Source organism: Cyclopterus lumpus, chromosome 21 (assembly GCF_009769545.1).
Source record: "Cyclopterus lumpus isolate fCycLum1 chromosome 21, fCycLum1.pri, whole genome shotgun sequence".
Taxonomy (NCBI): Eukaryota; Metazoa; Chordata; class Actinopteri; order Perciformes; family Cyclopteridae; genus Cyclopterus; species Cyclopterus lumpus.
The window spans coordinates 4,584,598-4,612,152 of NC_046986.1; the positions used below are offsets into that span (position 1 = coordinate 4,584,598).

General features: G+C 42.3%; 6 protein-coding genes across 6 annotated transcripts; all 6 read left to right on the forward strand.

The window, feature by feature from the left end:
- Positions 1 to 1,552: 1,552 nt before the first annotated feature.
- On the forward strand, positions 1,553 to 2,311 carry LOC117750873 (gamma-crystallin M3-like). The gene is made up of 3 exons (XM_034562293.1): positions 1,553 to 1,594; positions 1,696 to 1,938; positions 2,033 to 2,311. Exons 1-3 carry the CDS (start codon positions 1,562 to 1,564, stop codon positions 2,309 to 2,311), a joined length of 555 nt encoding a protein of 184 aa, XP_034418184.1. The 5' UTR covers positions 1,553 to 1,561.
- Positions 2,312 to 6,874: 4,563 nt separating this feature from the next.
- On the forward strand, positions 6,875 to 7,630 carry LOC117750305 (gamma-crystallin M3-like). Its single transcript, XM_034561460.1, has 3 exons — positions 6,875 to 6,916; positions 7,015 to 7,257; positions 7,352 to 7,630. Exons 1-3 carry the CDS (start codon positions 6,884 to 6,886, stop codon positions 7,628 to 7,630), a joined length of 555 nt encoding a protein of 184 aa, XP_034417351.1. The 5' UTR covers positions 6,875 to 6,883.
- A 7,978-nt stretch (positions 7,631 to 15,608) lies between these two features.
- LOC117750294 (gamma-crystallin M3-like) lies at positions 15,609 to 16,367 on the forward strand. Its single transcript, XM_034561447.1, has 3 exons — positions 15,609 to 15,650; positions 15,752 to 15,994; positions 16,089 to 16,367. The coding sequence occupies exons 1-3, from the start codon at positions 15,618 to 15,620 to the stop codon at positions 16,365 to 16,367; spliced, it is 555 nt and encodes a 184-aa protein (XP_034417338.1). The 5' UTR covers positions 15,609 to 15,617.
- A 3,793-nt stretch (positions 16,368 to 20,160) lies between these two features.
- Positions 20,161 to 20,919, forward strand: LOC117750298 (gamma-crystallin M3-like). The gene is made up of 3 exons (XM_034561452.1): positions 20,161 to 20,202; positions 20,304 to 20,546; positions 20,641 to 20,919. Exons 1-3 carry the CDS (start codon positions 20,170 to 20,172, stop codon positions 20,917 to 20,919), a joined length of 555 nt encoding a protein of 184 aa, XP_034417343.1. The 5' UTR covers positions 20,161 to 20,169.
- Positions 20,920 to 23,498: 2,579 nt separating this feature from the next.
- Positions 23,499 to 24,232, forward strand: LOC117750310 (gamma-crystallin M3-like). Its single transcript, XM_034561465.1, has 3 exons — positions 23,499 to 23,540; positions 23,617 to 23,859; positions 23,954 to 24,232. Exons 1-3 carry the CDS (start codon positions 23,508 to 23,510, stop codon positions 24,230 to 24,232), a joined length of 555 nt encoding a protein of 184 aa, XP_034417356.1. The 5' UTR covers positions 23,499 to 23,507.
- Positions 24,233 to 26,433: 2,201 nt separating this feature from the next.
- LOC117750281 (gamma-crystallin M3-like) lies at positions 26,434 to 27,209 on the forward strand. The gene is made up of 3 exons (XM_034561429.1): positions 26,434 to 26,472; positions 26,597 to 26,839; positions 26,934 to 27,209. Exons 1-3 carry the CDS (start codon positions 26,443 to 26,445, stop codon positions 27,207 to 27,209), a joined length of 549 nt encoding a protein of 182 aa, XP_034417320.1. The 5' UTR covers positions 26,434 to 26,442.
- The last annotated feature ends 346 nt before the right edge of the window (positions 27,210 to 27,555 follow it).

Sequence of the window (27,555 nt, forward strand, 5' to 3'; positions counted from 1 at the left end):
TAAATGTGGTGACTATGTATGATCCCCAGACTGAAAGTGGAAGCTGGTTCCATAAAAGAGGAGCTTGATAACTGAAGGCTCTGGCTCCCATCCTAAGTTTTAGGATTCTAAGAACCACAAGTAGCCATTCAGTTTCTCTTCATTGCTTTGAGACAAGATGTGCCTGATTTTATAAATGTTACGTAGATGAAAAAATGCAGTCCTTGAGATTTGCTTTACAAGGACAATTCCCGATCAAAGATAACGCCGAGATTCTTTACGTCATGTTGGATGCCAGGACATTGCCATCTACAGAAACCACATCACCAGATAATTGATCTGAGGTGTTCTGGGCCGAGTAAAATAACTTCAGTTTTGTCTGAGTTTAACATCAGGAAGTTGCAGGACATCCATATTTTTTGCCATGAGGTCCGTCAACAATAAAGAGCCGAATCGATGGTTCCAGTTATAACAAAAATCTTTTATATCAAAAGCAAAGCAAACACAATTATAAATTGAATCACACTAAGAAATACATAAAATATATTCCATGGAATAGAGACCTAATGGTTTCATAAATGAACACAGATCCAAATTTTCCATAACCTCATTGATATCTCCACTTTTTTAGTCCGATTTTCGTCTAAGAACCTTCCTTTTTATCATGAGAGCCTATGGGAGCTGCCTAAAGCAATCCAAATAAACAAAATGTTTGTCTATTAAAAGGTGCAATTAACAGGGGCCAGACTAATAATATACCAGCAGACAACTATTTATTATGTAAAAGATACAGTGAAGTATTGTCGACATATGCATGGGATATAAAGTCGCTCTCCTTCCATGTGCATTCTGATCGGAGCTTCTCTTGGTTGACGTGGCCGTGCATGCTTTTAGTGCATGTTTGTGCATGTGAGCGCTCTGCACTGCGTCATCTAGTGCAGTTGCAGCTGATAACACCAGAAGCAATGTCACAGAAGCATATCGCCCACCCCCCGGTTACCCCCCTAAGTATGACTCTGTCAGCTCTTTTGCCAGTTTCCACTGTTGGCGCTGTTAGCAATGTTAGCTGATAGCCACCGGCTCCGTAGCAATGTTCAAAGCCATTGAGAGGCAATAGATAGGCCCCCAATTCGGTTTAAAGCAGAGAATGTAAACAAACCATGGTGTCAGAAGCAGTGTGTTTGATACGGTGTATCTTGAGATTGGAAAAGCTATAAAAAAAGAAACAACATAACTGACGTTCTTTCCAAAGTTCCACTGAGCAACACCAACATCATCCCTCTTTCCCATGTTTTCAGTTCTGTGCTTCTATTGGTCATCGTGGCAACACGTGGAATCTTTTTGTCAGGACCTCATGGGGCATTGCAGATGCAGTGTCCGTTGTCATGGACTACAAGGTACCCAGCCCCTGACAAATACACATAACCTCTCCATTCAGTTGGCTTCAATGGCAAGTTGCTGAGTAATGGGGTTCTGATGGGGGAGGGGTCACTGATTCTTTACGTTTGGTCAGGTATAAAAGGAAAGGGTTAAACCAGGTAGGTACACAGTTCAGGAGCAACACAGCACCTCTACAGCCAGCATGACCAACACCGGCATGAACATGAGGGGCAAGGTATTTAAAAATATATATTTTGGTAATAAGCCGAAATCACCATTACCATATATTTATCTTAATGTTTTATTCCTAATCATTTATAATTAACTTGTTTTCAGATCACCTTCTATGAGGAGAAGAACTTCCAGGGCCGCTCCTATGAGTGCATGAATGACTGCTCTGACATGACCTCCTACCTGAGCAGGTGCCAGTCCTGCAGGGTGGAGAGTGGCTGCTTCATGGTGTACGACCGCACCAACTACATGGGGAACCAGTACTTCATGAAGAGGGGCGAGTACTCCGACTTCCAGAACATGCTGGGCATGAGGGACTGCATCAGGTCTTGCCGTATGATCCCTATGGTAGGTTTAAAACAGACCGTAAAAGGTGATCTTTGAGTGATACCTTTTTTTCTCTGAAATAATCAACATTTGTGTACTTGTTTCTTCAAAACAGCACAGAGGACAGTTCAGGATGAAGGTCTACGAGAGGGAGAACTTCGGTGGTCAGAGCCACGAGCTGATGGAGGACTGCGACAACATCATGGACCGTTACCGCATGAACGACGTCCAGTCCTGCAACGTGATGGAGGGCCACTGGCTGATGTACGAGCAGCCCCAGTACAGAGGCAAGCAGATGTACATGAGGCCCGGAGAGTACAGGAGCTTCAGGGACATGGGCATGAGCGGCATGAGGTTCATGAGCATGAGGCGCATCATGGATTCCTGCAACTAAATGATCACAAAATGTTTCTTGAATGTATCAAAAGCCAATAAATGAATAATTTCTGCACATCTTTTTGTGAAGCTTCTTGCCCAACTGGCCCAATTCAATATTTCATTCCAAACAATATATGCAACAGTTCATGCCATTTAGTATTATTTTATACAGCAAACACCTCTTCGCAAGCATTTTTTTTTTGTTAAACCCGACAGACAAAAACACCTTTGATCTTGCGACGCAGATCAATATTTTGGCTAGTTAACAAAACTTCAATGCGCTACGGATTTTTCACAATTTTGACTGCATTCAAAGTATAGACCGTTAACAAGTGAGATGTCGTGTTCAAACTTCCTCGGGTAGAGCACTCTCTGCCATGAAGTCCGTCAACAGAATAGACGCAGTTGAAAGGTTGAAACTCTACCATATCATAGCACAAAATGATAACAGTCTCTCTGCAAAGTTTGACTTTGATAAAGTGAAGTTGAACATTTTTAGAGGTTTTAGTACACACAGTTTAGGCGAATCTCCAAATGGAGCGTTTATGATTTGTGTGTGATATTTACATTTTCTCATTTATTTCACTTTTATATCACTAATGGTGTTCAATACATCCACATACAGCAGTAACATACACTAAATAAACCAAAATAATGCTTTTGTGCCCTCAAATCTTCATGAAGTATTTGCACACGTATCAGAATTTTCCACAACTTCATTCATATTTCTGCCGGTCTCAGTCTGATTTTCGTCTAAGAACCTTCCTTTTAATCATGAGAGCCTATGGAAGCTGCCTAAAGCAATCCAAGTGAGATTGACAGCACTTTAAGCCACCCCCAAATCCTCCATGCTAAACATTTTGTGAGGCGTAGGATTCGCTTGGCTGAGACTCAAACCTACCTAAAGTGTTGACTCTAAGTCGAAACGCCTCCAGGATACTTCCGTTAGCTGCACAGAAAGCTGGGGGTCAGTTTGAGCTCCACATGGTGCGTGTGGATTAACTTTTCCATCATAAGGTAAGTCATATGTCTGTACAGTCACTGTAAAAAAATGGTTTGGCTGGATGCAATTTGGTTGATATTTTGCTGATGCTTTGTCTGAGAAGAAATTGGAAGTTAGCATCTCAATCCGTAGGTTGAGAGCTTTACGGAGACGTCCGGCCTTCTCCCGCTATCCATAGTTCATATTTCTATAATTTTGTTGTTGTTTCAGTCATTCTTATGATTATGTTTTTCTTTGGTTGTTGAGTTGTGTTTAGAGCATGTCAAAATGGATTACTTAGGAGTGTAGCCCAGGCTGTGCTGTTTAACATGGTGTATGGTATAATTATATTTGTTCAATATATATATATGAGTTCAATTTATGTACAAAAACTCTCCAAAAGACTTTTGAACACGTGATACCTGTATGGACTCATTTCTTTTAAACAAGTACATTCCTTGTTCTAACACTTATTAACTTTGACAATGCAGTTTTACCAGTTTTAGCTTTTCAAGGATCCTCCTGGAACACAGATTCAGAGATGACGAGGATCGCAAACACTCGCCTAAGTTTCCTATTTCTACCTATACAGACTTTTTGTAACAGTTCAGCTCCACGCCTTCTTCTTCTTCTTCTTCTTTTGGGGGTTTTATGGCAGATGGCATCCAACAAAAGGTGCATTACCGCCACTTACTGTACTGGGGTATGGACCAGAGTTCTTTATCCCTCCAAAATAAAATTAATGCAAAACAACAACAACAATATATTTATATATATATATATATTTATTAACACCTAACCTATATCCTTCCACTCAACCCATTTTCCTTCAGATATTGCAACACCTTTCCTGCACCCAAGGTTAATGCATCCTTTAACTGTATTTCCTCTACTTCCAGCTTCCTCTTCAGCCTTTCTCTCTCCACTATGAACTTCTGGCAATGGCAAATGATATGCTCCACTGTTTCCGGCATATTGCAGTGTTCACATAATCCTGTTGGGTGTTTATTTATTAATTGCATGGTTTTATTCAGCCTTGTGTGTCCAAACCTCAGTCTGGTTGATATATTTTCTTCTGCAGTGTTTCCTCTGGTTATCCTCCCTTTGCCAACTTCCTTCTGAATAGCATAGAGATGTCTCCCTGTGCCTCCTACGTCCCAACTGTGCTGCCATTCGTGTATAATGTTTCTTTTTTGATTATTGATTTAGTTTCTGTGTTGCTAAATAAAATGTCTGTCTTTTTTCGCTAACGTGTCTGCCACTTCATTTCCTTTTACCCCTCTATGTGCTGGCACCCACATGTATGATACCAGAATGCCCAAATGACTAAGCCGGAACAGTGTTTCGTACATTTCATTGACTAAATCCTGCCTGCTATTTGATGTAAATGATTGTAATGATAATAATACTGAACTGGAATCTGAACAAATGATGACTTTCCTGACCTGAACCTCCTCCACCCACTGCAGTGCTGTTAAAATGGCCAATGCCTCAACTGTATACATCGACAGATGGTCTGATGATCTTCGTTTGACTTCATACTGAGAGGATGGAATGGTAACAGTAAATCCAGTTCTACCTATATTAGGATCTTTAGATCCATCTGTGTATACTGGTGTAAATGATTGATATGTTGTATGAAGCATATCCTCCACCACTCCTGCAATATTACCAATATTAAGTCCTTGGATTTTGTTCAAAATAAGAAAATAATTATCAACCGATACTGAGGGAAATAGCCACGTGGTGTTGCCGATAGCGGTACTGAAGAAGTGAAGGTTATTTGAATCAATGCCATATCCCTTGCGAGTTTTCCACTGTTTCACGCAAAACAGTCCTGTTTGGCCCTTTCACTTTCCCAACACTCCACACCTTCTTTCTTTTACTAGTTGTGTTCATTCTGTCTGCCTGTTTACTAACTGTCATGTCATTCCAGATCCTGCTTCACACCTGATCATCCTTCATTCCCTTCACCTCGTCCTCATGCCGGTCTCACCTGCAGCCCATTCCCTCGTTAGTCCCTCACTACTGACGTCCCCTCACTTGCACTTGTCCTCTGCCAGATTGTCTTGTGTTTTTCCGACCAAGCTCTCCAGTGTTCTGTAGTGTGTTTCCCTGTTTCTGTCTGTTCTGTTCCTGCCGTTACTCCAGTAAAGGATTATTATTTGTTTAATCTGTCTTGTGAGTCGTGCTTTGGGTCCCGTTCATCGCCCCTTGACACTTTTGTTAAATGTTAAAGCAACATTGCGGATATTATGAACAGAACATTTCCTAAAAAACACCAGCCTTTAATTGTTTAAATTTTAAAACTCTATGCGAGTAACTGAGACAACATTATAGTCTCTACTACAATCTGGAGTCAAAGTTCCTTGCATTTTCTTTACAACAGTTAAAACAAGACCATGTAACATGATATTTATTCAAAATATCTGAATGCTAAACAGTGCCTCATGGGTTAGTTAACATCTCCAATAATATCTTAATCATGCAAACACAATGTTTAAACAAAAATTCACACTTTTAGCTGATTCTCAATAAGTTTGCTCTAATAAGTTTTGCTATGTTTTCAGTTGTCTTCTCCACTACCGCTCTAATGTCGGGTGCAACATACACACAATGTTTGTCTATTAAAAGGTGCAATTAAAAGGGGGCAGAATAATAATATACCAGCAAACAACTATTTAGTATGAAAAGATACAGTAAAGTATCGTCGACATAAGCAGAGAATAAAGTCGCTCTCTCCCCCGTGTGCGTTCTTATCAGAGCTTCTTTTTGTTGAAGTGTATGGCCGGCCGTGCATGCTTTTAGTGCATGTTTGTGCATGTGAGCGCTCTGAACTGCGTCATCTAGTGCAGTTGCAGCTGATTACACCGGAAGCAATGTCACAGAAGCATATCGCCCACCCCCCGGTTACCCCCTAGGTATTGGCTCTGTCAGCTCTTTTGCCATAGTTTCTACTGTTGGCGCTGTTAGCTGATAGCCACCGGCTCCGCTGCAATGTTCAAAGCCATTGAGAGGCAATAAATAGGTCCCCAATTCGATATAAAGCACATTTAAGATGGTCACTTTGTCAGATTAGGCCATTAGAGTCTTAAATCCTTGCCGTGATTCAACCAAGTGTCACAACAGGCCACACGTTGGCTTTCACAAGCCGCGTGATGTCAAAGGGAAAGATGTGCTAGGGACTGACTTCTGGGAACGAGAATGTAAACAAACCATGGTGTCAGAAGCAGTGTGTTTGATACGGTGTACCTTGAGATTGGAAAAGCTACAAAAGTTCCACTGAGCAACACCAACATCATCCCTCTTCCACATGTTTTCAGTTCTGTGCTTCTATTGGTCATCGTGGCAACACGTGGAATCTTTTTGTCAGGACCTCATGGGGCATTGCAGATGCAGTGTCAGTTGTCATGGACAACAAGGTACCCAGCCCCTGACAAATGCACAAAACCTCTCCATTCAGTTGGCTTCAATGGCAAGTTGCTGAGTAATGGGGTTCTGATGGGGGAGGGGTCACTGATTCTTTACCTTGGTCAGGTATAAAAGGAAAGGGTTAAACCATGTAGGTACACAGTTCAGGAGCAACACAGCACCTCTACAGCCAGCATGACCAACACCGGCATGAACATGAGGGGCAAGGTACTTAAAATATATTTTTGTAATAAGCAGAAATTACCATCACCATACATTTATCTTAATGCTTTATTTCTAATCATTTACAATTCACTTGTTTTCAGATCACCTTCTACGAGGAGAAGAACTTCCAGGGCCGCTCCTATGAGTGCATGAGCGACTGCTCTGACATGACCTCCTACCTGAGCAGGTGCCAGTCCTGCAGGGTGGAGAGTGGCTGCTTCATGGTGTACGACCGCACCAACTACATGGGGAACCAGTACTTCATGAAGAGGGGCGAGTACTCCGACTTCCAGAACATGCTGGGAATGAGGGACTGTGTCAGGTCTTGCCGTATGATCCCCATGGTAGGTTTAAAACAGACCTTGAAAGAAGATCTTTGAGTGATACCTTTTTATCTCTGAAAAAATCAACATTTGTGTTCTTGTTTCTTCAAAACAGCACAGAGGACAGTTCAGGATGAAGGTCTATGAGAGGGAGAATTTCGGTGGTCAGAGTCACGAGATGATGGATGACTGCGACAACATCATGGACCGTTACCGCATGAACGACGTCCAGTCCTGCAACGTGATGGAGGGCCACTGGCTGATGTACGAGCAGCCCCAGTACAGAGGCAAGCAGATGTACATGAGGCCCGGAGAGTACAGGAGCTTCAGGGACATGGGCATGAGCGGTATGAGGTTCATGAGCATGAGGCGCATCATGGATTCCTGCAACTAAATGATCACAAAATGTTTTTTGAATGTATCAAAAGCCAATAAATTATTAATTTCTGCACATCTTTTTGTGAAGCTTCTTGCCCAACTGTCCCAATGAAATAGTTTATTCCAATCCATATATGTAACAGTGCATGCAATTTAATATAATGTAATTCTTTTAAACACCAAACACCTCTTGGCAAGCATGTTTTAAATCTGCTGGGAAATGTAGCTCTCCATTTTTGTGTTAAACCCAACAGACAAAAGCGCCTTTGATCTTGCGAGCCAGATCAATATTCTGGGTAGTTAACAAAGCTTCAATGCGCTACAGATAATCACAAGTTTGACTATGCATTCAAAATATAGACCGTTAACAAGCGAGATGTCGTATTTGACCTTCTTCGGGAAAGCACTCTGCCATTCAATTCAATTTATTTTGCATAGCCAAAAATTACAAATTTGCCTCAGAGCGCTTTACAATCTGTACACATACGACATCCCTGTCCCATGACCTCACATCGGATCAGGAAAAACTCACAAAAAATACAGAAAAAACCCTTTCACATGGAATAAACCTTCAGGAGAGCAACAGAGGTGGATCCCTCTCCCCGGATGGATAGAAGCAATAGATGTCATGTGTACAGATGAACAGTGTTACAACACATTCAATGAATATGACAGAAATGTATGAATAATTAGCAGTAGGCATGGACCACGATCCAGACCTCCACAATCCATGAAACAGAAGGAGGACGAGAGAAGGGGGTGGGTGGGGGGGCATCAGCAGGGCCAAGGCAGGATGCAGGGCCACGGAGGCAAGAGGCCGGCCCACCAGGCAGGAAGCATCGCGAAAGAGGCCGGACCAATGGGGCCAGGCCTTTGAGGCAGAAGGCACAAAGGAGGCAGGGCCATTGGGAAGGAGTCCAGGCCCAGGCCAGGTCTTCTAGCCTTATAGTGAGGCTAGAAGACACAAAGACTCCGGTGAAGAAGTAGAGTTAGTAATGTGCAATGAAGAGATGTACATTTGTCTATAAGGAGAGCGAGAAGATGAGAGAGGAGCTCAGTGTATCCTAAAACATCCCCCAGCAGCCTATAAGCCTATAGCAGCATATCTAAGGGCTCAACCAGGGCAAAACTGAGCCAGCCCTTATTATAAGCGCTATTAAAGAGGAAAGTCTTAAGTCTACTCTTAAATTAGGTGGCTGTGTCTGCTCCCCAGACTGAAAGTGGAAGCTGGTTCCATAAAAGAGGAGCTTGATAACTGAAGGCTCTGGCTCCCATCCTACTTTTTAGGACTCTAGGAACCACAAGTAGCCCCGCATTTAGTGAGCGCAGCTCTCTAGTGGGGCAATATGGTACTACAAGCTCCTTAAGATATGATGGTGCATCACCAATTAAGGCTTTGTAGGTGAGGAGAATAATTTTAAATGTGATTCTTGATTTTACAGGGAGCCAGTGCAGAGCAGCTAATACAGGAGTAATGTGATCTGGTTTCTTAATTTTTGTGAGTACACGAGCTGCAGCATTCTGGATTAACTGGAGGCACTTAAGAGACTTATTAGAGCATCCTGATAATAAGGAGTTGCCGTAATCTATTCTAGAAGTAACAAACGAGTGAACCAGTTTTTCTGCATTGCTTTGAGACAAGATGTGCCTGATTTTTTAAATGTTACGTAGATGAAATAATGCAGTCCTTGAGATTTGCTTTACATGGGACTTAAAGGACAAGTCCTGGTCAGAGATAACGCCGAGATTCTTTACGTCATGTTGGATGCCAGGGCAATGCCATCTACAGAAACCACATCACCAGATAATTGATCTCTGAGGTGTTCTGGGCCGAGTAAAATAACTTCAGTTTTGTCTGAGTTTAACATCAGGAAGTTGCAGGCCATCTACATTTTTTGCCATGAGGTCCGTCAACAAATTAGAGCCAAATAGATGGTTCCAGTTATAACAAAAATGTTTTATATCAAAAGCAAAGCAAACACAATTACAAATTGAATCTCACTAAGAAATACATCATATATATTCCGTGGAATAGAGACCTATTGCTTTCCGCCAAGCGGACCTGCGTAGATCGGTTACTTGCCCAGCAGTTGGTAAAAAGATCTTCCGATTTGCGGGATGTCCCAGCTCTTGTAACATATGAAAAGTCCTCCTCTTTTCTATATGGTCAGCACCTCATCCAGCCCTGTGATTGGACAAGACCTTGTTCTGTTCTTTATCACTCCCGTGGTCTGTTAGGTTTCGGTCAAACAAACCCCAGTTACATATACAACATTGCTCAGGTCTTAGGTCAAACAACCCCTTCTTTGCATTATGTTCAAATCACCTACAGCCGTTTGGTTGAACAACAACCCAACTTTATTAACACAAGACGCTTTTTCACAAAAAGTACGAAAGTTGGCATAGCCATACTAAAACGAGTGTATATCTGAGACTGAGGTTCCTGAACACATCGCTCTCTCTCTCTTCCGGTAAGCGTATTGCATCACTTCCGGTTGCCAGCTTAGCAGCTTGCGATGTTTTCCTCCTCTCCCCCTCCCGCTCCCTCTTGCTCAGAGTGTCTCATGTATAGCTATTCCTCTGCCTCCCTTAATGATAACGGTACATGCAACATGTGTAGTTCATTTGCTGGTTGGAGGCAGTTCTAAGTGGGTTGGATGCACGGCTCCGCACCATCGAAGCTCAGACAGTTACGCTAGTTAGCTCGCCACCCCCCATAGCCGGGCGACTGCGGCAGTCACTAAAATTAATGTGGAATCGGTGTGTGCTTAAGCCAAGACAATGTCGGACACCGTAGTTTTCTCTGGCCCTCTCCCCAATCTGATCAATGATGACATGTATAGCCGCATGTAGTCATTCAACCGCTGGTTGTCCAGGTGGTGCCCAGCAAACAATGTGGGCTACGTAGATAACTGGCAGACTTTATGGGGAAAGCCTGATCTGATGAGTCGAGACGGCATTCATCCCACTTGGGATGGAGCACGTCTCATTTCTGCAAACATGGCCAAGTTGATTAACGGACTTAATCCATGACCCAGAGTTAAGATCAGGAAGCAGAAGCAGAGTTGTAGTCTTCCACCCTTCTCTGCACTTCCATCCGAGCAGTTACCCACCCTTAACTCTATAGAGACTGTGTCTGTCCCACGGACACTTAAATTAATTAAATCAAAAGTAACCAGAAGAGGAGTCATACAAAATAACCTCATACAGGTTAACAACACTACTGCAACAGTACAACAAAACAGGATAATTAAATGTGGACTCCTAAATATTAGATCTGTCATCTAAAGCTGTATTAGTAAATGATTTAATATCAGACAATCATATTGATTTATTGTGTCTTACTGAAACCTGGCTGAGCCATGAAGAATATGTCAGCCTAAATAAATCAACTCCTCCAAGTCATATTAGGCAATCAAGTTTAGTCCTTAAAACTGATACGGTTATTATTGCAGGAGATTTTAATATTCATGTGGATGTTGATAATGATTGCCTTAGTGCTGCATTTATCTCATTCTTGGACTCGATTGGCTTCTGTCAGAGAGTACAGAAACCCACTCACTGCTATGGCCACACCCTCGACCATGTTCTTGCATATGGCATTGACATTGAGCATTTGGAGGTCTTCCCACAGAACCCTCTTCTGTCAGACCATTACCACATAACTTTTGAGTTTATACTTCCGGAGTATACACCGCTAGTCAAAAGTTTCTACACCAGATGTCTAACTGACAGTGCTGTAGCTAAATTTAAAGAAGAGATTCCTTCTGCATTTGATTCAATACCACGTCTCAATGTGACGGAGGACTCCTGTGCTAACTTTAGTCCGTCCCAGATTGATCATCTTGTCGATAGTGCTACAGGCTCACTGAGAATGACACTAGACTCGATAGCCCCACTGAAGAAAAAGACAGTGAGGCAAAGGAGGTTTGCTCCCTGGTATAACCCTCTGACCCGCGACCTAAAGCAAACTTCACGAAAGCTTGAAAGCATATGGCGTTCCACCAATCTGGAAGAATCACGCTTAATTTGGCGAAATAGTCTTAAAACATATAAAAAGGCTCTCCGTAATGCCAGAGCAGCCTATCACTCATCAGTAATAGAGAAAAATAAGAACAACCCCAGGGTTCTCTTTAGTACTGTAGCCAGGCTGACAGAGAGCCACAGCTCTGGAGCCGTGTATTCCAATAGACCTCAGTAGTAATGACTTCATGAACTTCTTCAATGAAAAGATTTGAACTATTAGAGGCAAGATTGATGATCTCTTGCCCTCAACCAGTGCCGATCTGTCCTCAAGAGGAGTGTCCTTGGAAACGGCCGTATACCCTGCTGTATATTTGCATGGCTTTTCTCCCATTAACCTAGACCAATTGTCCTCAACGGTTTCTACTTCTAAACCGTCTACCTGTCTCTTAGACCCCATCCCAACAAGGCTGCTTAAAGACGTGTTGCCTTTAATTGGCACCTCTCTGCTGGATATTGTTAATGTGTCTTTGCTAACAGGGCATGTTCCACATTCCTTCAAAGTAGCTGTAATTAAACCTCTCCTGAAAAAGCCCACTCTTAATCCAGAGGTGTTGGCTAACTACAGACCGATCTCTAACCTTCCCTTCCTCTCTAAGATCCTTGAGAAAGTAGTCGCAAATCAGTTGTGCGACTTTCTACATCAGAATAGTTTATTTGAGGAGTTTCAGTCAGGATTTAGAAAACACCACAGCACAGAGACAGCAATGGTGAAAATTACAAATGACCTCCTAATTGCATCAGATAAAGGACTCATCTCCGTTCTGGTATTATTAGACCTTAGTGCTGCGTTCGACACCATTGACCATGACATCCTATTACAGAGACTGGATCAGTCGATTGGAATTTCAGGTAACGCACTAAGTTGGTTTAAATCCTATTTATCAGATCGATCTCAATTTGTATTTGTAAACGATGAAGCCTCAATGACCACCAACGTTAATCACGGAGATCCACAAGGTTCTGTGCTTAGACCAATTTTATTGACCTTATATATGCTTCCTTTGGGCAACATTATCAGGAAACACTCTATAAACTTTCATTGCTATGCAGATGATACTCAATTATATCTATCGATCAAACCAGAGGAGACCAACCAGCTTACTAAAATTTAAGAATGTCTTAAAGACATAAAAACATGGATGACCTGCAACTTCCTGATGTTAAACTCAGACAAAACTGAAGTTATTTTACTGGGCCCTGAACACCTCAGAGATCAATTATCTGGTTATGTGGTTTCTGTAGATGGCATTGCCCTGGCATCCAACACCACTGTAAAGAATCTCGGCGTTATCTTTGACCGAGACTTGTCCTTTAACTCCCACGTTAAGCAAATCTCAAGGACTGCATTTTTTCATCTACGTAACATTTCAAAAATCAGGCACATCTTGTCTCAAAAAGAAGCAGAAAAGCTGGTTCACACGTTCGTTACTTCTAGACTAGATTACTGCAACTCCTTATTATCATGCTGCTCTAATAAGTCTCTTAAGTCGCTCCTGTTAATCCAGAATGCTGCAGCTCGTGTACTCACAAAAACTAAGAAAAGAGATCACATTACTCCTGTGTTGGCTGCTCTGCACTGGCTCCCTGTAAAATCAAGAATGACATTTAAAATTCTTCTCCTCACCTACAAAGCCTTGATTGGTGATGCACCATCATATCTTAATGAGCTTGTAGTACCATATTGCCCCACTAGAGAGCTGCGCTCACTAAATGCGGGGCTACTTGTGGTTCCCAGAGTCCTAAAAAGTAGGATGGGAGCAAGAGCCTTCAGTTATCAAGCTCCTCTTTTATGGAACCAGCTTCCACTTTCAGTCCGGGAGGCAGACACAGTCACCTCATTCAAGAGTAGACTTAAGACTTTCCTCTTTAATAGCGCTTATAGTTAGGGCTGAATCAGGTTTGCCCTGGTCCAGCCCCTAGATATGCTGCTATAGGCTTATAGGCTGCTGGGGGATGTTTTAGGATACACTGAGCACCTCTCTCCTTTTCTCTCTCTCCTTATGGATGAATTTACATCTCTCCATTGCACCTTATTAACTCTGCTTCCTCCCCGGAGTCTTTGTGACTTCACATCTCATAGGGTCCATTGGACCTGGCGGTGTCTGATGCCTGGTGAGCCGGTCTCGCGTTGGCCCTGCTGATGCGCCTCGCCCCCCTCCTCCTCTCTACCTCCTTCTGTTTCATGGATTGGAGTTCCATTCATACATTGTCATATTCATGTAATGTGTTTATGTAACTTTGTAATGTTGTTCATTCTGTACACATGACATCTATTGCTTCTGTCCATACGGGGAGAGGGATCCTCCTCTGTTGCTCTCCTGAAGGTTTCGTCCCTTTTTCCCTGTCAAAGGTTATTTTTGGGGAGTTTTTCCTGATTCGATTTGAGGTCCTGGGACAGGGATGTCGTATGTGTACAGATTGTAAAGCCCTCTGAGGCAAATTTGTAATTTGTGATATTGGGCTATACAAAACAAACTGAATTGAATTGAATATCCTCAACCACAAGGACTATTTGAATGTTTGTGTTCGAAAAAAGAAAAACACTCAACTATATCATAGCACAAAATGTTAACAGACTCTTTGTGATGTTTGACTTTAATAAAGTGAAGTAGAACATTTTTAGAGAGGTTTTAGTAAAGACAGTTTAGACGAATCTCCAAATGGACCGTATAAGATTTGTGTGTGATATTTACATTTTCTCATGTGACACGCTATTTATTTAACTTTTATATTACAACGGCGTTCAATACATCCACAGACAGTAGTAATATACACTAAATAAACCAAAATAATGCTTTGGTGCACTCAAATTTTCATAAAGTATTAGCACACGTATCCGAATCTTCCATAACCTCATTCATATCTCTGTGGTTTTCAGTCCGATTTTTGTCTAAGAACCTTCCTTTTTATCATGAGAGCCTATGGGAGCTACCTAAAGCAATCCAAATGCCAGGAGTAGACTACACAAAATGTTTGTCTATTAAAGGATCATTTAACGGGGGTAAGAATAATAATATACCAGCAAACAACTAATTATTATGTAAAGATACAGTGAAGTATTGTCGACATAAGCACGGGATATTAAGTCGCTCTCACTCCATGTGCGTTCTGATCGGAACTTCTCCGGGCCGGCCGCGCATGCTTTTAGTGCATGTTTGTGCATGTGAGCTGGCCATACTGGTTAACTCACAGTCTCCGCTCTGCACTGCATCATCTACTGCGTTTGCAGCTGATTACACCAGAAGCTATGTCACAGAAGCATATCGCCCACCCCCCGGTTATCCCCTAAGTATTGACTCTGTCAGCTCTTTTGCCAGTTTCCACTGTTGGCGCCGTCGCAATGTTCAAAGCCACTGAGAGGCAATAGACAGGCCCCCCAATTCAATATAAAGCACATTTAAGATGGTCACTTTGTCAGATTAGGCTACAGTCTTAAATCCTTGTCGTGATTTAACCAAGGAACACAACAGGCCACACGTTGGCTTTCACAAGCCGCGTGATGTCACGGGGGAAGATGTGCTAGGGACTGACTTCTGAGAAAGAGAATGTAAACAAATGGTGTCAGAAGCAGTGTGTTTGATACTGGCTATCTTGAGATTGGAAAAGCTATGAAAAAAAAGAAAGACAACATAACTGACCTTTTCAAAGTTCCACTGAGCAACACCAACATCATCCCTCTTTCCCATGTTGTCAGTTCTGTGCTTCTATTGGTCATCGTGGCAACACGTGGAATCTTTTTGTCAGGACCTCGTGAGGCATTGCAGATGCAGTGTCAGTTGTCATGGACTACAAGGTACCCAGCCCCTGACAAATGCACATAACCTCTCCATTCTGTTTGTTTCAATGGCAAGTTGCTGAGTAATGGGGTTCTGATGGGGGAGGGGTCACTGATTCTTTACCTTGGTCAGGTATAAAAGGAAAGGGTTAAACAAGGTAGGTACACAGTTCAGGAGCAACACAGCACCTCTACAGCCAGCATGACCAACACCGGCATGAACATGAGGGGCAAGGTACTTAAAAATATATATTTTTGTAATGAGCATGAATTACCGTCACCATATATTCACCTTAATGCTTTATTCCTAATCATTTACAATTCACTTGTTTTCAGATCATCTTCTACGAGGAGAAGAACTTCCAGGGCCGCTCTTATGAGTGTATGAGCGACTGCTCTGACATGACCTCCTACCTGAGCAGGTGCCAGTCCTGCAGGGTGGAGAGTGGCTGCTTCATGGTGTACGACCGCACCAACTACATGGGAAGCCAGTACTATATGAAGAGGGGCGAGTACTCCGACTACCAGAGCATGCTGGGCATGAGGGACTGCATCAGGTCTTGCCGTATGATCCCCATGGTAGGTTTAAAACAGACCTCAAAAGAAGATCTTTGAGTGATACCTTTTTATCCCTGAAATAATCAACATTTGTGTTCTTGTTTCTTCAAAACAGCACAGAGGACAGTTCAGGATGAAGATCTACGAGAGGGAGAACTTTGGTGGTCAGAGTCACGAGATGATGGACGACTGTGACAACATCATGGACCGTTACCGCATGAACGACTGCCAGTCCTGCAACGTGATGGACGGCCACTGGCTGATGTACGAGCAGCCCCAGTACAGAGGCAAGCAGATGTACATGAGGCCTGGAGAGTACAGGAGCTTCAGGGACATGGGCATGAGCGGTATGAGGTTCATGAGCATGAGGCGCATCATGGATTCCTGCAACTAAATTATCACAAAATGTTTCTTGAATGTATCAAAAGCCAATAAATGAATAATTTCTGCACATCTTTTTGTCAAGCTTCTTGCCCAACTGCAAGCACAACTAAAGCACAAGCACTTTTAATCACCTTGTTTTGAAATGCGCTATACAGATAAACTTGCTCGACCTATATGATGGTGCATGTGAGCATCAGTTTGGTTGCTAAGGTGTATGTCAGCTGTGGAAAGAAACATTAGTACAGTCCTGTTGTTGTAATACCTAACTTGGAACCGTGATGGTGCCAGAGGGGGCCCTGCAGTACCCTGTCTGCCCGCTGGGGTATTTTGTAATAATTTCTATTTATTTGGGTGCAGTACTCCTCCCAACCACTAAGTGTCTCTCTTACTTCCTGTTTCTTGCCTCGCTGCTCTTGCTCTTATATATACACACTCTTTGATTCCCCTCTTCCTGTTTACGGTGTTTCACCGCATGCTCTTGTTTTAAATATATATTCTTTGTTCTCTTTCTCAACGATGGCGCTGTTGTCTACTCTCAACTTCCAATAGCGTCTTGCTAGCTCGCACTCGCTCACTTCTTTCTGATCGTGTTTTTCTATCTTGCTCTCGTTTGTGCAGTTTCTAAGGAGGATATAACTCAGACCGTCGTCCTTGAAACATTGCACTTCCCCACACAGATCCCTTCAAGAAATATTTTTCACCTACTCTCAGCAAACACAGTGACGCCTCAGTCCTGTCTTATCAATGAGTGTGTCCCACGCCCCTCTTCGGTACAGTGGCTCCTTGGCCCTGTCCGATGCTACCGGTATAAACTCTACGCCTCTCGAAGAGGACTTCACTCGCACACGCTCAGCAACAGTTATACTCCCATCATCAACCATTCGTGTGACATTCCCGAGGGGCGCAACCATCGGTCTGGTTCCGGATACATATTCACAAAGCTCACTACTCCTATCATTCCCCTCCTCCTAAGCATCGCAATGCACACCAAGACATTCTTTAATAATACAGTATACCATCAAATAATCTACACAGAGATAGCCTTCAATAATATAGTAAACCACTAAATAATAATCTAGACATTCCTTAACAATATCGTAAATTATAAAATAATAATATACATTCTTTAATAACCTGTGTGAAGTTATGGTAAATTATTAAATCCTTATTCATATATAGCGTTAGTAAATTATCTAATTCTACAACGGTTAAAATGTAGTAATGTGCAATGAAGAGATGTACATTTGTCTATAAGGAGAGCGAGAAGATGAGAGAGGAGCTCAGTGTATCCTAAAACATCCCCCAGCAGCCTATAAGCCTATAGCAGCATATCTAAGGGCTCAACCAGGGCAAAACTGAGCCAGCCCTTATTATAAGCGCTATTAAAGAGGAAAGTCTTAAGTCTACTCTTAAATTAGGTGGCTGTGTCTGCTCCCCAGACTGAAAGTGGAAGCTGGTTCCATAAAAGAGGAGCTTGATAACTGAAGGCTCTGGCTCCCATCCTACTTTTTAGGACTCTAGGAACCACAAGTAGCCCCGCATTTAGTGAGCGCAGCTCTCTAGTGGGGCAATATGGTACTACAAGCTCCTTAAGATATGATGGTGCATCACCAATTAAGGCTTTGTAGGTGAGGAGAATAATTTTAAATGTGATTCTTGATTTTACAGGGAGCCAGTGCAGAGCAGCTAATACAGGAGTAATGTGATCTGGTTTCTTAATTTTTGTGAGTACACGAGCTGCAGCATTCTGGATTAACTGGAGGCACTTAAGAGACTTATTAGAGCATCCTGATAATAAGGAGTTGCCGTAATCTATTCTAGAAGTAACAAACGAGTGAACCAGTTTTTCTGCATTGCTTTGAGACAAGATGTGCCTGATTTTTTAAATGTTACGTAGATGAAATAATGCAGTCCTTGAGATTTGCTTTACATGGGACTTAAAGGACAAGTCCTGGTCAGAGATAACGCCGAGATTCTTTACGTCATGTTGGATGCCAGGGCAATGCCATCTACAGAAACCACATCACCAGATAATTGATCTCTGAGGTGTTCTGGGCCGAGTAAAATAACTTCAGTTTTGTCTGAGTTTAACATCAGGAAGTTGCAGGCCATCTACATTTTTTGCCATGAGGTCCGTCAACAAATTAGAGCCAAATAGATGGTTCCAGTTATAACAAAAATGTTTTATATCAAAAGCAAAGCAAACACAATTACAAATTGAATCTCACTAAGAAATACATCATATATATTCCGTGGAATAGAGACCTATTGCTTTCCGCCAAGCGGACCTGCGTAGATCGGTTACTTGCCCAGCAGTTGGTAAAAAGATCTTCCGATTTGCGGGATGTCCCAGCTCTTGTAACATATGAAAAGTCCTCCTCTTTTCTATATGGTCAGCACCTCATCCAGCCCTGTGATTGGACAAGACCTTGTTCTGTTCTTTATCACTCCCGTGGTCTGTTAGGTTTCGGTCAAACAAACCCCAGTTACATATACAACATTGCTCAGGTCTTAGGTCAAACAACCCCTTCTTTGCATTATGTTCAAATCACCTACAGCCGTTTGGTTGAACAACAACCCAACTTTATTAACACAAGACGCTTTTTCACAAAAAGTACGAAAGTTGGCATAGCCATACTAAAACGAGTGTATATCTGAGACTGAGGTTCCTGAACACATCGCTCTCTCTCTCTTCCGGTAAGCGTATTGCATCACTTCCGGTTGCCAGCTTAGCAGCTTGCGATGTTTTCCTCCTCTCCCCCTCCCGCTCCCTCTTGCTCAGAGTGTCTCATGTATAGCTATTCCTCTGCCTCCCTTAATGATAACGGTACATGCAACATGTGTAGTTCATTTGCTGGTTGGAGGCAGTTCTAAGTGGGTTGGATGCACGGCTCCGCACCATCGAAGCTCAGACAGTTACGCTAGTTAGCTCGCCACCCCCCATAGCCGGGCGACTGCGGCAGTCACTAAAATTAATGTGGAATCGGTGTGTGCTTAAGCCATTGTCGACATAAGCAGAGAATAAAGTCTCTCCCTCCTTGTGCATCTTATCAGAGCTTCTTTTAGTTGATGTGGCCGGGCTGGCCGTGCATGCTTTTAGTGCATGTTTGTGCATGTGAGCTGGCGATACTGGTTAGCTCACAGCCTCCGCTTTGCACTGAGTCATCTACTGCAGTTGCAGATGATTACGCCGGTTACCCCCCAGGTATTGACTCTGTCAGCTCTTTTGCCAGTTTCCACTGTTGGCGCTGTTAGCAATGTTAGCTGATAGCCACCGGCTCCGTCGCAATGTTCAAAGCCACTGAGAGGCAATAGATAGGCCACAAATTCGGTATAAAGCACATTTAAGATTAGGCCACATGATGTCACGGGGAAAGATGTGCTAGGGACTCACTTCTGAGAACCAGAATGTAAACAAACAATGGTGTCAGAAGCAGTGTGTTTGATATGATGTATATTGAAAAAAGAAAGACCTTTCCAAAGTTCCACTGAGCAACACCAACATCATCCCTCTTCCCCATGTTTTCAGTTCTGTGCTTCTATTGGTCATCGTGGCAACACGTGGAATCTTTTTGTCAGGACCTCATGGGGCATTGCAGATGCAGTGTCCGTTGTCATGGACAACAAGGTACCCAGCCCCTGACAAATGCATATAACCTCTCCATTCAGTTGGCTTCAATGGCAAGTTGCTGAGTAATGGGGTTCTGATGGGGGAGGGGTCACTGATTCTTTACCTTGGTCAGGTATAAAAGCAAAAGGTTAAACAAGGTAGGTACACAGTTCAGGAGCAACACAGCACCTCTACAGCCAGCATGACCAACACCGGCATGAACATGAGGGGCAAGGTATTTAAAAATATATATTTTGGTAATAAGCCGAAATCACCATCACCATATATTTATCTTAATGTTTTATTCCTAATCATTTATAATTCACTTGTTTTCAGATCACCTTCTACGAGGAGAAGAACTTCCAGGGCCGCTCTTATGAGTGCATGAACGACTGCTCTGACATGACCTCCTACCTGAGCAGGTGCCAGTCCTGCAGGGTGGAGAGTGGCTGCTTCATGGTGTACGACCGCACCAACTACATGGGGAACCAGTACTTCATGAAGAGGGGCGAGTACTCCGACTACCAGAACATGCTGGGCATGAGGGACTGCATCAGGTCTTGCCGTATGATCCCCATGGTAGGTTTGAAACAGACCGTAAAAGGTGATCTTTGAGTGATACCTTTTTATCTCTGAAATAATCAACATTTGTTTTCTTGTTTCTTCAAAACAGCACAGAGGACAGTTCAGGATGAAGGTCTATGAGAGGGAGAACTTCGGTGGTCAGAGTCACGAGATGATGGATGACTGCGACAACATCATGGACCGTTACCGCATGAACGACGTCCAGTCCTGCAACGTGATGGACGGCCACTGGCTGATGTACGAGCAGCCCCAGTACAGAGGCAAGCAGATGTACATGAGGCCCGGAGAGTACAGGAGCTTCAGGGACATGGGCATGAGCGGCATGAGGTTCATGAGCATGAGGCGCATCATGGATTCCTGCAACTAAATGATCACAAAATGTTTCTTGAATGTATCAAAAGCCAATAAATGAATAATTTCTGCACATCTTTTTGTCAAGCTTCTTGCCCAACTGTCCCAATGAAATAATTTAATCTAATCAATATATGCAACAGTGCATGCAATTTAATATATTGTAATTCTTTTAAACACCAAACACCTCTTGCCAAGCATGTTTTAAATCTGCTGGGAAATGTAGCTCTACATTTTTGTGTTAAACCCAACAGACAAAAGCGCCTTTGATCTTGCGAGGCAGATCAATATTCTGGGTAGTTAACAAAGCTTCAATGCGCTACAGATAATCACACGTTTGACTATGCGTTTAAAATATAGACCGTTAACAAGCGAGATGTCGTGTTCGACCTTTCTCGGGTAGAGCACTCTCTGCCATGAGGTCCGTCAACAAAATAGAGCCGAATAGATGGTTTCAGTTATAACTAAAATATGTTAGATCAAAAGCAAAGCAAACACAATTACAAATTGAATCACAGTAAGAAATACATCATATATATTCCATGCAAAAAATACCTAATTCTTCCCGCCAGACAGACCTGCGTAGATCGGTTACCTACCCCGATTAGCAAAATGTCCCAGCTCTTTCAACCTTCGAAAGTCCTCCTCTTTTCTATATGGTCAGTACCTCTTCCAGCCCCGCGATTGGACAAGACCTCGTTCTGTTCTTTATCACTCCTGAGGTCTGTTAGGTTTCGGTCATTCAAACCCTAGTCACATATACAAAATTACTCAGGTCTTAGGTCATACAACCCCCTCTTGGCTTTGGGTTCAAATTACCTACAGTCATTCAGTTGAACAACACCCCAATTTTTGAAAACATTCCTTCTTCTAACACTTATTAACTTTGACCATGCAGTTTTACCAATTTTTTTTTTTTTTGAAGGATCCTCCTGGAACACAGATTCAGCTTACAGAGATCATGCGGATCTCCAACACCCTCCTAAGTGTCCTATTTCTACCTATACAGACTTTTAAAAAAGGCTCTGCTTGCCTTATACATTTGTGGGTACCCGCGGGAGTGTTAGTCGAGCCTCGTCTCTTTCAGCCGTCCTTGAGCTTCCGTTGAGAAATCACTTCGGGGTCACCAATTTTTCGTGTTCGGCCTTCCTCTGGGAGAGCTCCCTCCTACCGCGAGGTCCATCAACTAAATAGAGGCGAACAGATAAATCAAGTTATAACAAAAATGTTTTATATCAAAAGCAAACAAACACCCAGTCACATATACAACATTTCTCAGGCCTTAGGTCAAACAACCCGCTCTTGGCTTTGGATTTAAATGACCTACAACCATTCGGTTGAACAACACCCCAAGTTTCTTAAACAATCCCTGTTCTGCTCAGTCGTTGTCTGGGCTTTTTACCACAATCGCATAATACATTCAGTGTTATTTATTTAATAAAACTGCATAATAGCTTCAGTATATTTTATTTGACTACAATTGCACAATACATTGTGTTATTTATTTAATATAATTGCATAATACCTTCAGTGTTTTTTATTTGACTACAATCACATAGTACATACAGTTATTCATTTTATATAACTGCTTAATACCTTCAGTGTATTTTATTTACTACAATCGCATATACATTTAGACTATTTTAATTGTCATGAATTGCACAATACCTTCACTGTATTTTATTTGACTTGACCCTCCAACATGTAAACACATTGTAATACAAAATACCTATCACTAGGAGTGCTATTTAAGCAGTTTTTCTCACAGAGGCATCTACATTGTCATATTGTAAATGAGAAGTTAAATAAACTAAAGGTAGCCACTTAATAAAGCTAATCATAGCTAATGGTTGTTGTTAATGCCACTTAGCATACAATTACTTTTCTACTAATGCCTTGTAATCAATATATATTGTCAGTTTATACAGCTACAACTCCATACAGCTCTTTGGTGAGAAAAGATCCAATGACTGAGCATACAATTTGTTTTGGTACACGATTAAGATTATCATGAAGTGACGAAAACAGTTTAAGTAGCCGTTTTGTAGCCCCGTTTAGGTATAACGAGAGTCTTAACCGAGGGTCACAACAGGCCACACGTTGGCTTTCACAAGCCGCGTGATGTCACAGGGAAAGATGTGCTAGGGACTGACTTCTGAGAACGAGAATGTAAACAAACCATGGTGTCAGAAGCAGTGTGTTTGATACTGGCTATCTTGAGATTGGAAAAGCTATAAAAAAAGAAAGACAACATAACTAACGTTCTTTCCAAAGTTCCACTGAGCAACACCAACATCATCCCTCTTCCCCATGTTTTCAGTTCTGTGCTTCTATTGGTCATCGTGGCAACACGTGGAATCTTTTTGTCAGGACCTCATGGGGCATTGCAGATGCAGTGTCCGTTGTCATGGACAACAAGGTACCCAGACCCTGACAAATGCACATAACCTCTCCATTCAGTTGGCTTCAATGGCAAGTTGCTGAGTAATGGGGTTCTGATGGGGGAGGGGTCACTGATTCTTTACGTTTGGTCACGTATAAAAGGAAAGGGTCAAACCAGGTAGGTACACAGTTCAGGAGCAACACAGCACCTCTACAGCCAGCATGAGTAACACCGGCATGAACATGAGGGGCAAGGTACTTAAAAATCTATATTTTTGTAATGAGCAGAAATTACTTTATTCCTAATCATTTACAATTCACTTGTTTTCAGATCATCTTCTACGAGGAGAAGAACTTCCAGGGCCGCTCCTATGAGTGCATGAGCGACTGCTCTGACATGACCTCCTACCTGAGCAGGTGCCAGTCCTGCAGGGTGGAGAGTGGCTGCTTCATGGTGTACGACCGCACCAACTACATGGGAAGCCAGTACTTCATGAAGAGGGGCGAGTACTCCGACTCCCAGAGCATGCTGGGCATGAGGGACTGTGTCAGGTCTTGCCGTATGATCCCCATGGTAGGTTTAAAACAGACCTCAAAAGAAGATCTTTGAGTGATACCTTTTTATCACTGAAATAATCAACATTTATGTTCTTGTTTATTCAAAACAGCACAGAGGACAGTTCAGGATGAAGATCTACGAGAATGAGAACTTCGGTGGTCAGAGTCACGAGCTGATGGAGGACTGTGACAACATCATGGACCGTTACCGCATGAACGACTGCCAGTCCTGCAACGTGATGGACGGCCACTGGCTGATGTACGAGCAGCCCCAGTACAGAGGCAAGCAGATGTACATGAGGCCCGGAGAGTACAGGAGCTTCAGGGACATGGGCATGAGCGGTATGAGGTTCATGAGCATGAGGCGCATCATGGATTCCTTCAACTAAATGATCAATAAATCAAATGCAACTAAATAAATAATGTCTGCGTTTTAAATATTGCCTCACTGAAATTTTTTAACAAAAGCTATATAATGCGTCAATAAATCGGATATATTTAGTACATTTTCACCAAAGGTTTTTTAATCTGATGAGAAATGTGTATTCTTAAACCCTACACATAAGGGCACAAACAACTGATCTTAAAAAAAGGATACATATTCTTGGTATATAACATTTTGAAATATGACAGATTACGGAAAATCTTAAATTGAACAATAAAATCCAAATTAGGGATTTACATTTTCAAAGCAAGGTCCAACAATTGTACATGCATTAACATACACAGGAATTTTACAAATAAAAAGTAAGGATAATTCAAAAGTTCTAGTAATGCGGAAGTATTAAACCAAACTTAAACTAGAGACCATCTTGTAATGGGTTCGCACCACATGCCCCACTTCCTGTTCCGTATCAGCAGAAGATTGGAAAAGACTCCTTCAGTGGAAACTTCACAATCAATCAAAAACATTTGATTTATAATTGAGCATGAAATATTTTATTGCACCGAACAAATATGGGAAATGTTACCCCTTAGCAGGGACTAGTTGCTGGAGAAGATGTGGGGAACAAGTAGAAAACTAAACACACATACCCAATATTGAGACTCTTATTGGACTTGGATGAGAAAGAACCTCTGAAACTAGAAAGTATTTTGGGTATTAACTTACAAGAGAAAAATCAGCTGACGGGCATCTCTTTAACAAATTGCGGGTGACGGCGTGAACCAGGTGACAGGAACATGGAAACAGTTGAATAAACCAAAACTAAATTCATGGCTATCAACAATAAAACAGATTCTGGATGTGGAAAAAATACATTTAACACAGAGACATAATCACTCACATAAAACAATGAAATAAGGCATCCCCCCCAAAACTCGATAAAATAACATTTGACTTTAATCCAGCCTGACCTTGGAATAAATAGGTACTCCTCTCTCATCGCCATCCAAATACCCCCTATCTTACACTACCCCACACCTGCTTTCTTTTGTTTTTGGGAGTTTTGTATCTTTTAGTTTTTTTCCGTTATTTATACATTTGACTTGCCTAAAGTATTGTTTTTTAAATGTGCAATAGCCACTGAAGTAAACAATTGTCTGGAAGATGATTAAAGAAACATTGCAATAAAGTATTAAAATCACCGGTCTGTTTGTTTCATTTGTGTTTGGGTCCATCCTCTGCTACCTGCACTCTCAACTCGACCATATGATAACCTTTTACGTCTCCAAAATGGCACCCGGGAGTGGGGAAAGGGAGGAAGCCTGATCATGGGCATGCTGGGAGGTTTCCTCAAGGCTTTGGTTTGCAAAGATGGATGCCTGGGTGGGATGAGGACTTTAATTGCACTTCTGCATCCTGGTCTGTTAGCTTTGAGCCTGCCTTCCAGTCTGCTAACCCCCAGCCTTCGTTGCCCTCATCCAGAGCAGTCAACGCCCTACTACCTGGACTCCCAGCTGTGAGAAGCACATTCATTAATTAGCTAAATAACCTGATAATTGGTGTTGCTGATAAATGCCCGTAGGTAAAAGTGTCAAACCCTGAGTGAACATCTGCAATCTGGCAATTGCGGTCAACCACTGATGTAGCTAATGGTTCGCTAATGTTTGTTGGTCATGCCACATAGTAACCATTTCAAGACATGAAATAACACTCTTAACTATGCTATGCTTGTTGGTTTTTGCAGCCTACGACTCACGAGAACCACTTTGGTCAAACACATCCAATCACTGAGCTTAAAATTCAGTTTTGTACACCGTCAACAGCAAGCGCAAGCTAACGATTACTTTACCTTTACCGACAATTTAGATCAGTCCACCTACATTTTAATTAATTGTTCCATGGATTCAGCAATTATGATGCAGTGTTCTGTTTAAAAGTGACGCTGCCCTCCTATGTTTTGTGGAACTTGTCGAACTCTGCTCTGTAACTATTCACGGGGTACAAAGATCCATTGCTGTGCCCGTCTGTGTTTTCTGTGTAACCTGGTCAAAGGGGTGACATTTCTAAAGTCATGTGATCTGTACAGTGCATGTTGCTGGGTCAGGGGATTAAACAATGTGGGGGCCACTGACTCTGTAGGGTTTGGTCGGCTATAAAATCAAGGGTTAAACCAAACTGGACAGCAGTAGCAACAGCAGCAGCTCATCTACAAGTATGACCACCACTGACATGAGCATGGGCAAGGTAAGCACCCGGATCATTTCAATTTGCACTTTAAACAGAATAAACACTAGACTTGCTAAATCAAATCATGTCCATGTTTTTACTGACAACCTAAAGTATGTACTAATGCATCCCTTGTTTCCAGATCACCTTCTACGAGGAGAAGAACTTCCAGGGCCGCTCCTATGAGTGCATGAGCGACTGCTCTGACATGACCTCCTACCTGAGCAGGTGCCAGTCCTGCAGGGTGGAGAGTGGCTGCTTCATGGTGTACGACCGCACCAACTACATGGGGAACCAGTACTTCATGAAGAGGGGCGAGTACTCCGACTACCAGAACATGATGGGAATGAGGGACTGCATCAGGTCTTGCCGTATGATCCCCATGGTAGGTTTAAAACAGACCTTGAAAGAAGATCTTTGAGTGATAACTTTTTATCTCTGAAATAATCAACATTTGTGTTCTTGTTTCTTCAAAACAGCACAGAGGACAGTTCAGGATGAAGGTCTACGAGAGGGAGAACTTTGGTGGTCAGAGTCACGAGATGATGGAGGACTGTGACAACATCATGGACCGTTACCGCATGAACGACTGCCAGTCCTGCAACGTGATGGACGGCCACTGGCTGATGTACGAGCAGCCCCAGTACAGAGGCAAGCAGATGTACATGAGGCCCGGAGAGTACAGGAGCTTCAGGGACATGGGCATGAGCGGCATGAGGTTCATGAGCATGAGGCGCATCACTGATATGTGCTAGACATTTTCATTTTTGAAATAAAAATGTGAAAGATAAAAGAAAAACGTGAGATTCTGAATTTTTCTTCCCCTGTTTTACAAATTATTACCAATGTGAATCTAAATATAAAGAGGTACCCAAACCAAGCACAAACACAACTTTACATGAAATGATTTACTCTAATATTCATGAAAAATATTTTTTAGAAAATAAATAAATGATGGTTGACCAAATATATTGTAAAACCATACATCAATAAAGAGTAAAGAATTAAATGTTATATCAAAAAAAATCTGCAAGCATATTCTGCAACATGTAAAAAAAAAAAATCAAATCAGAATATTTCAGAACCATGTGAATTATTATA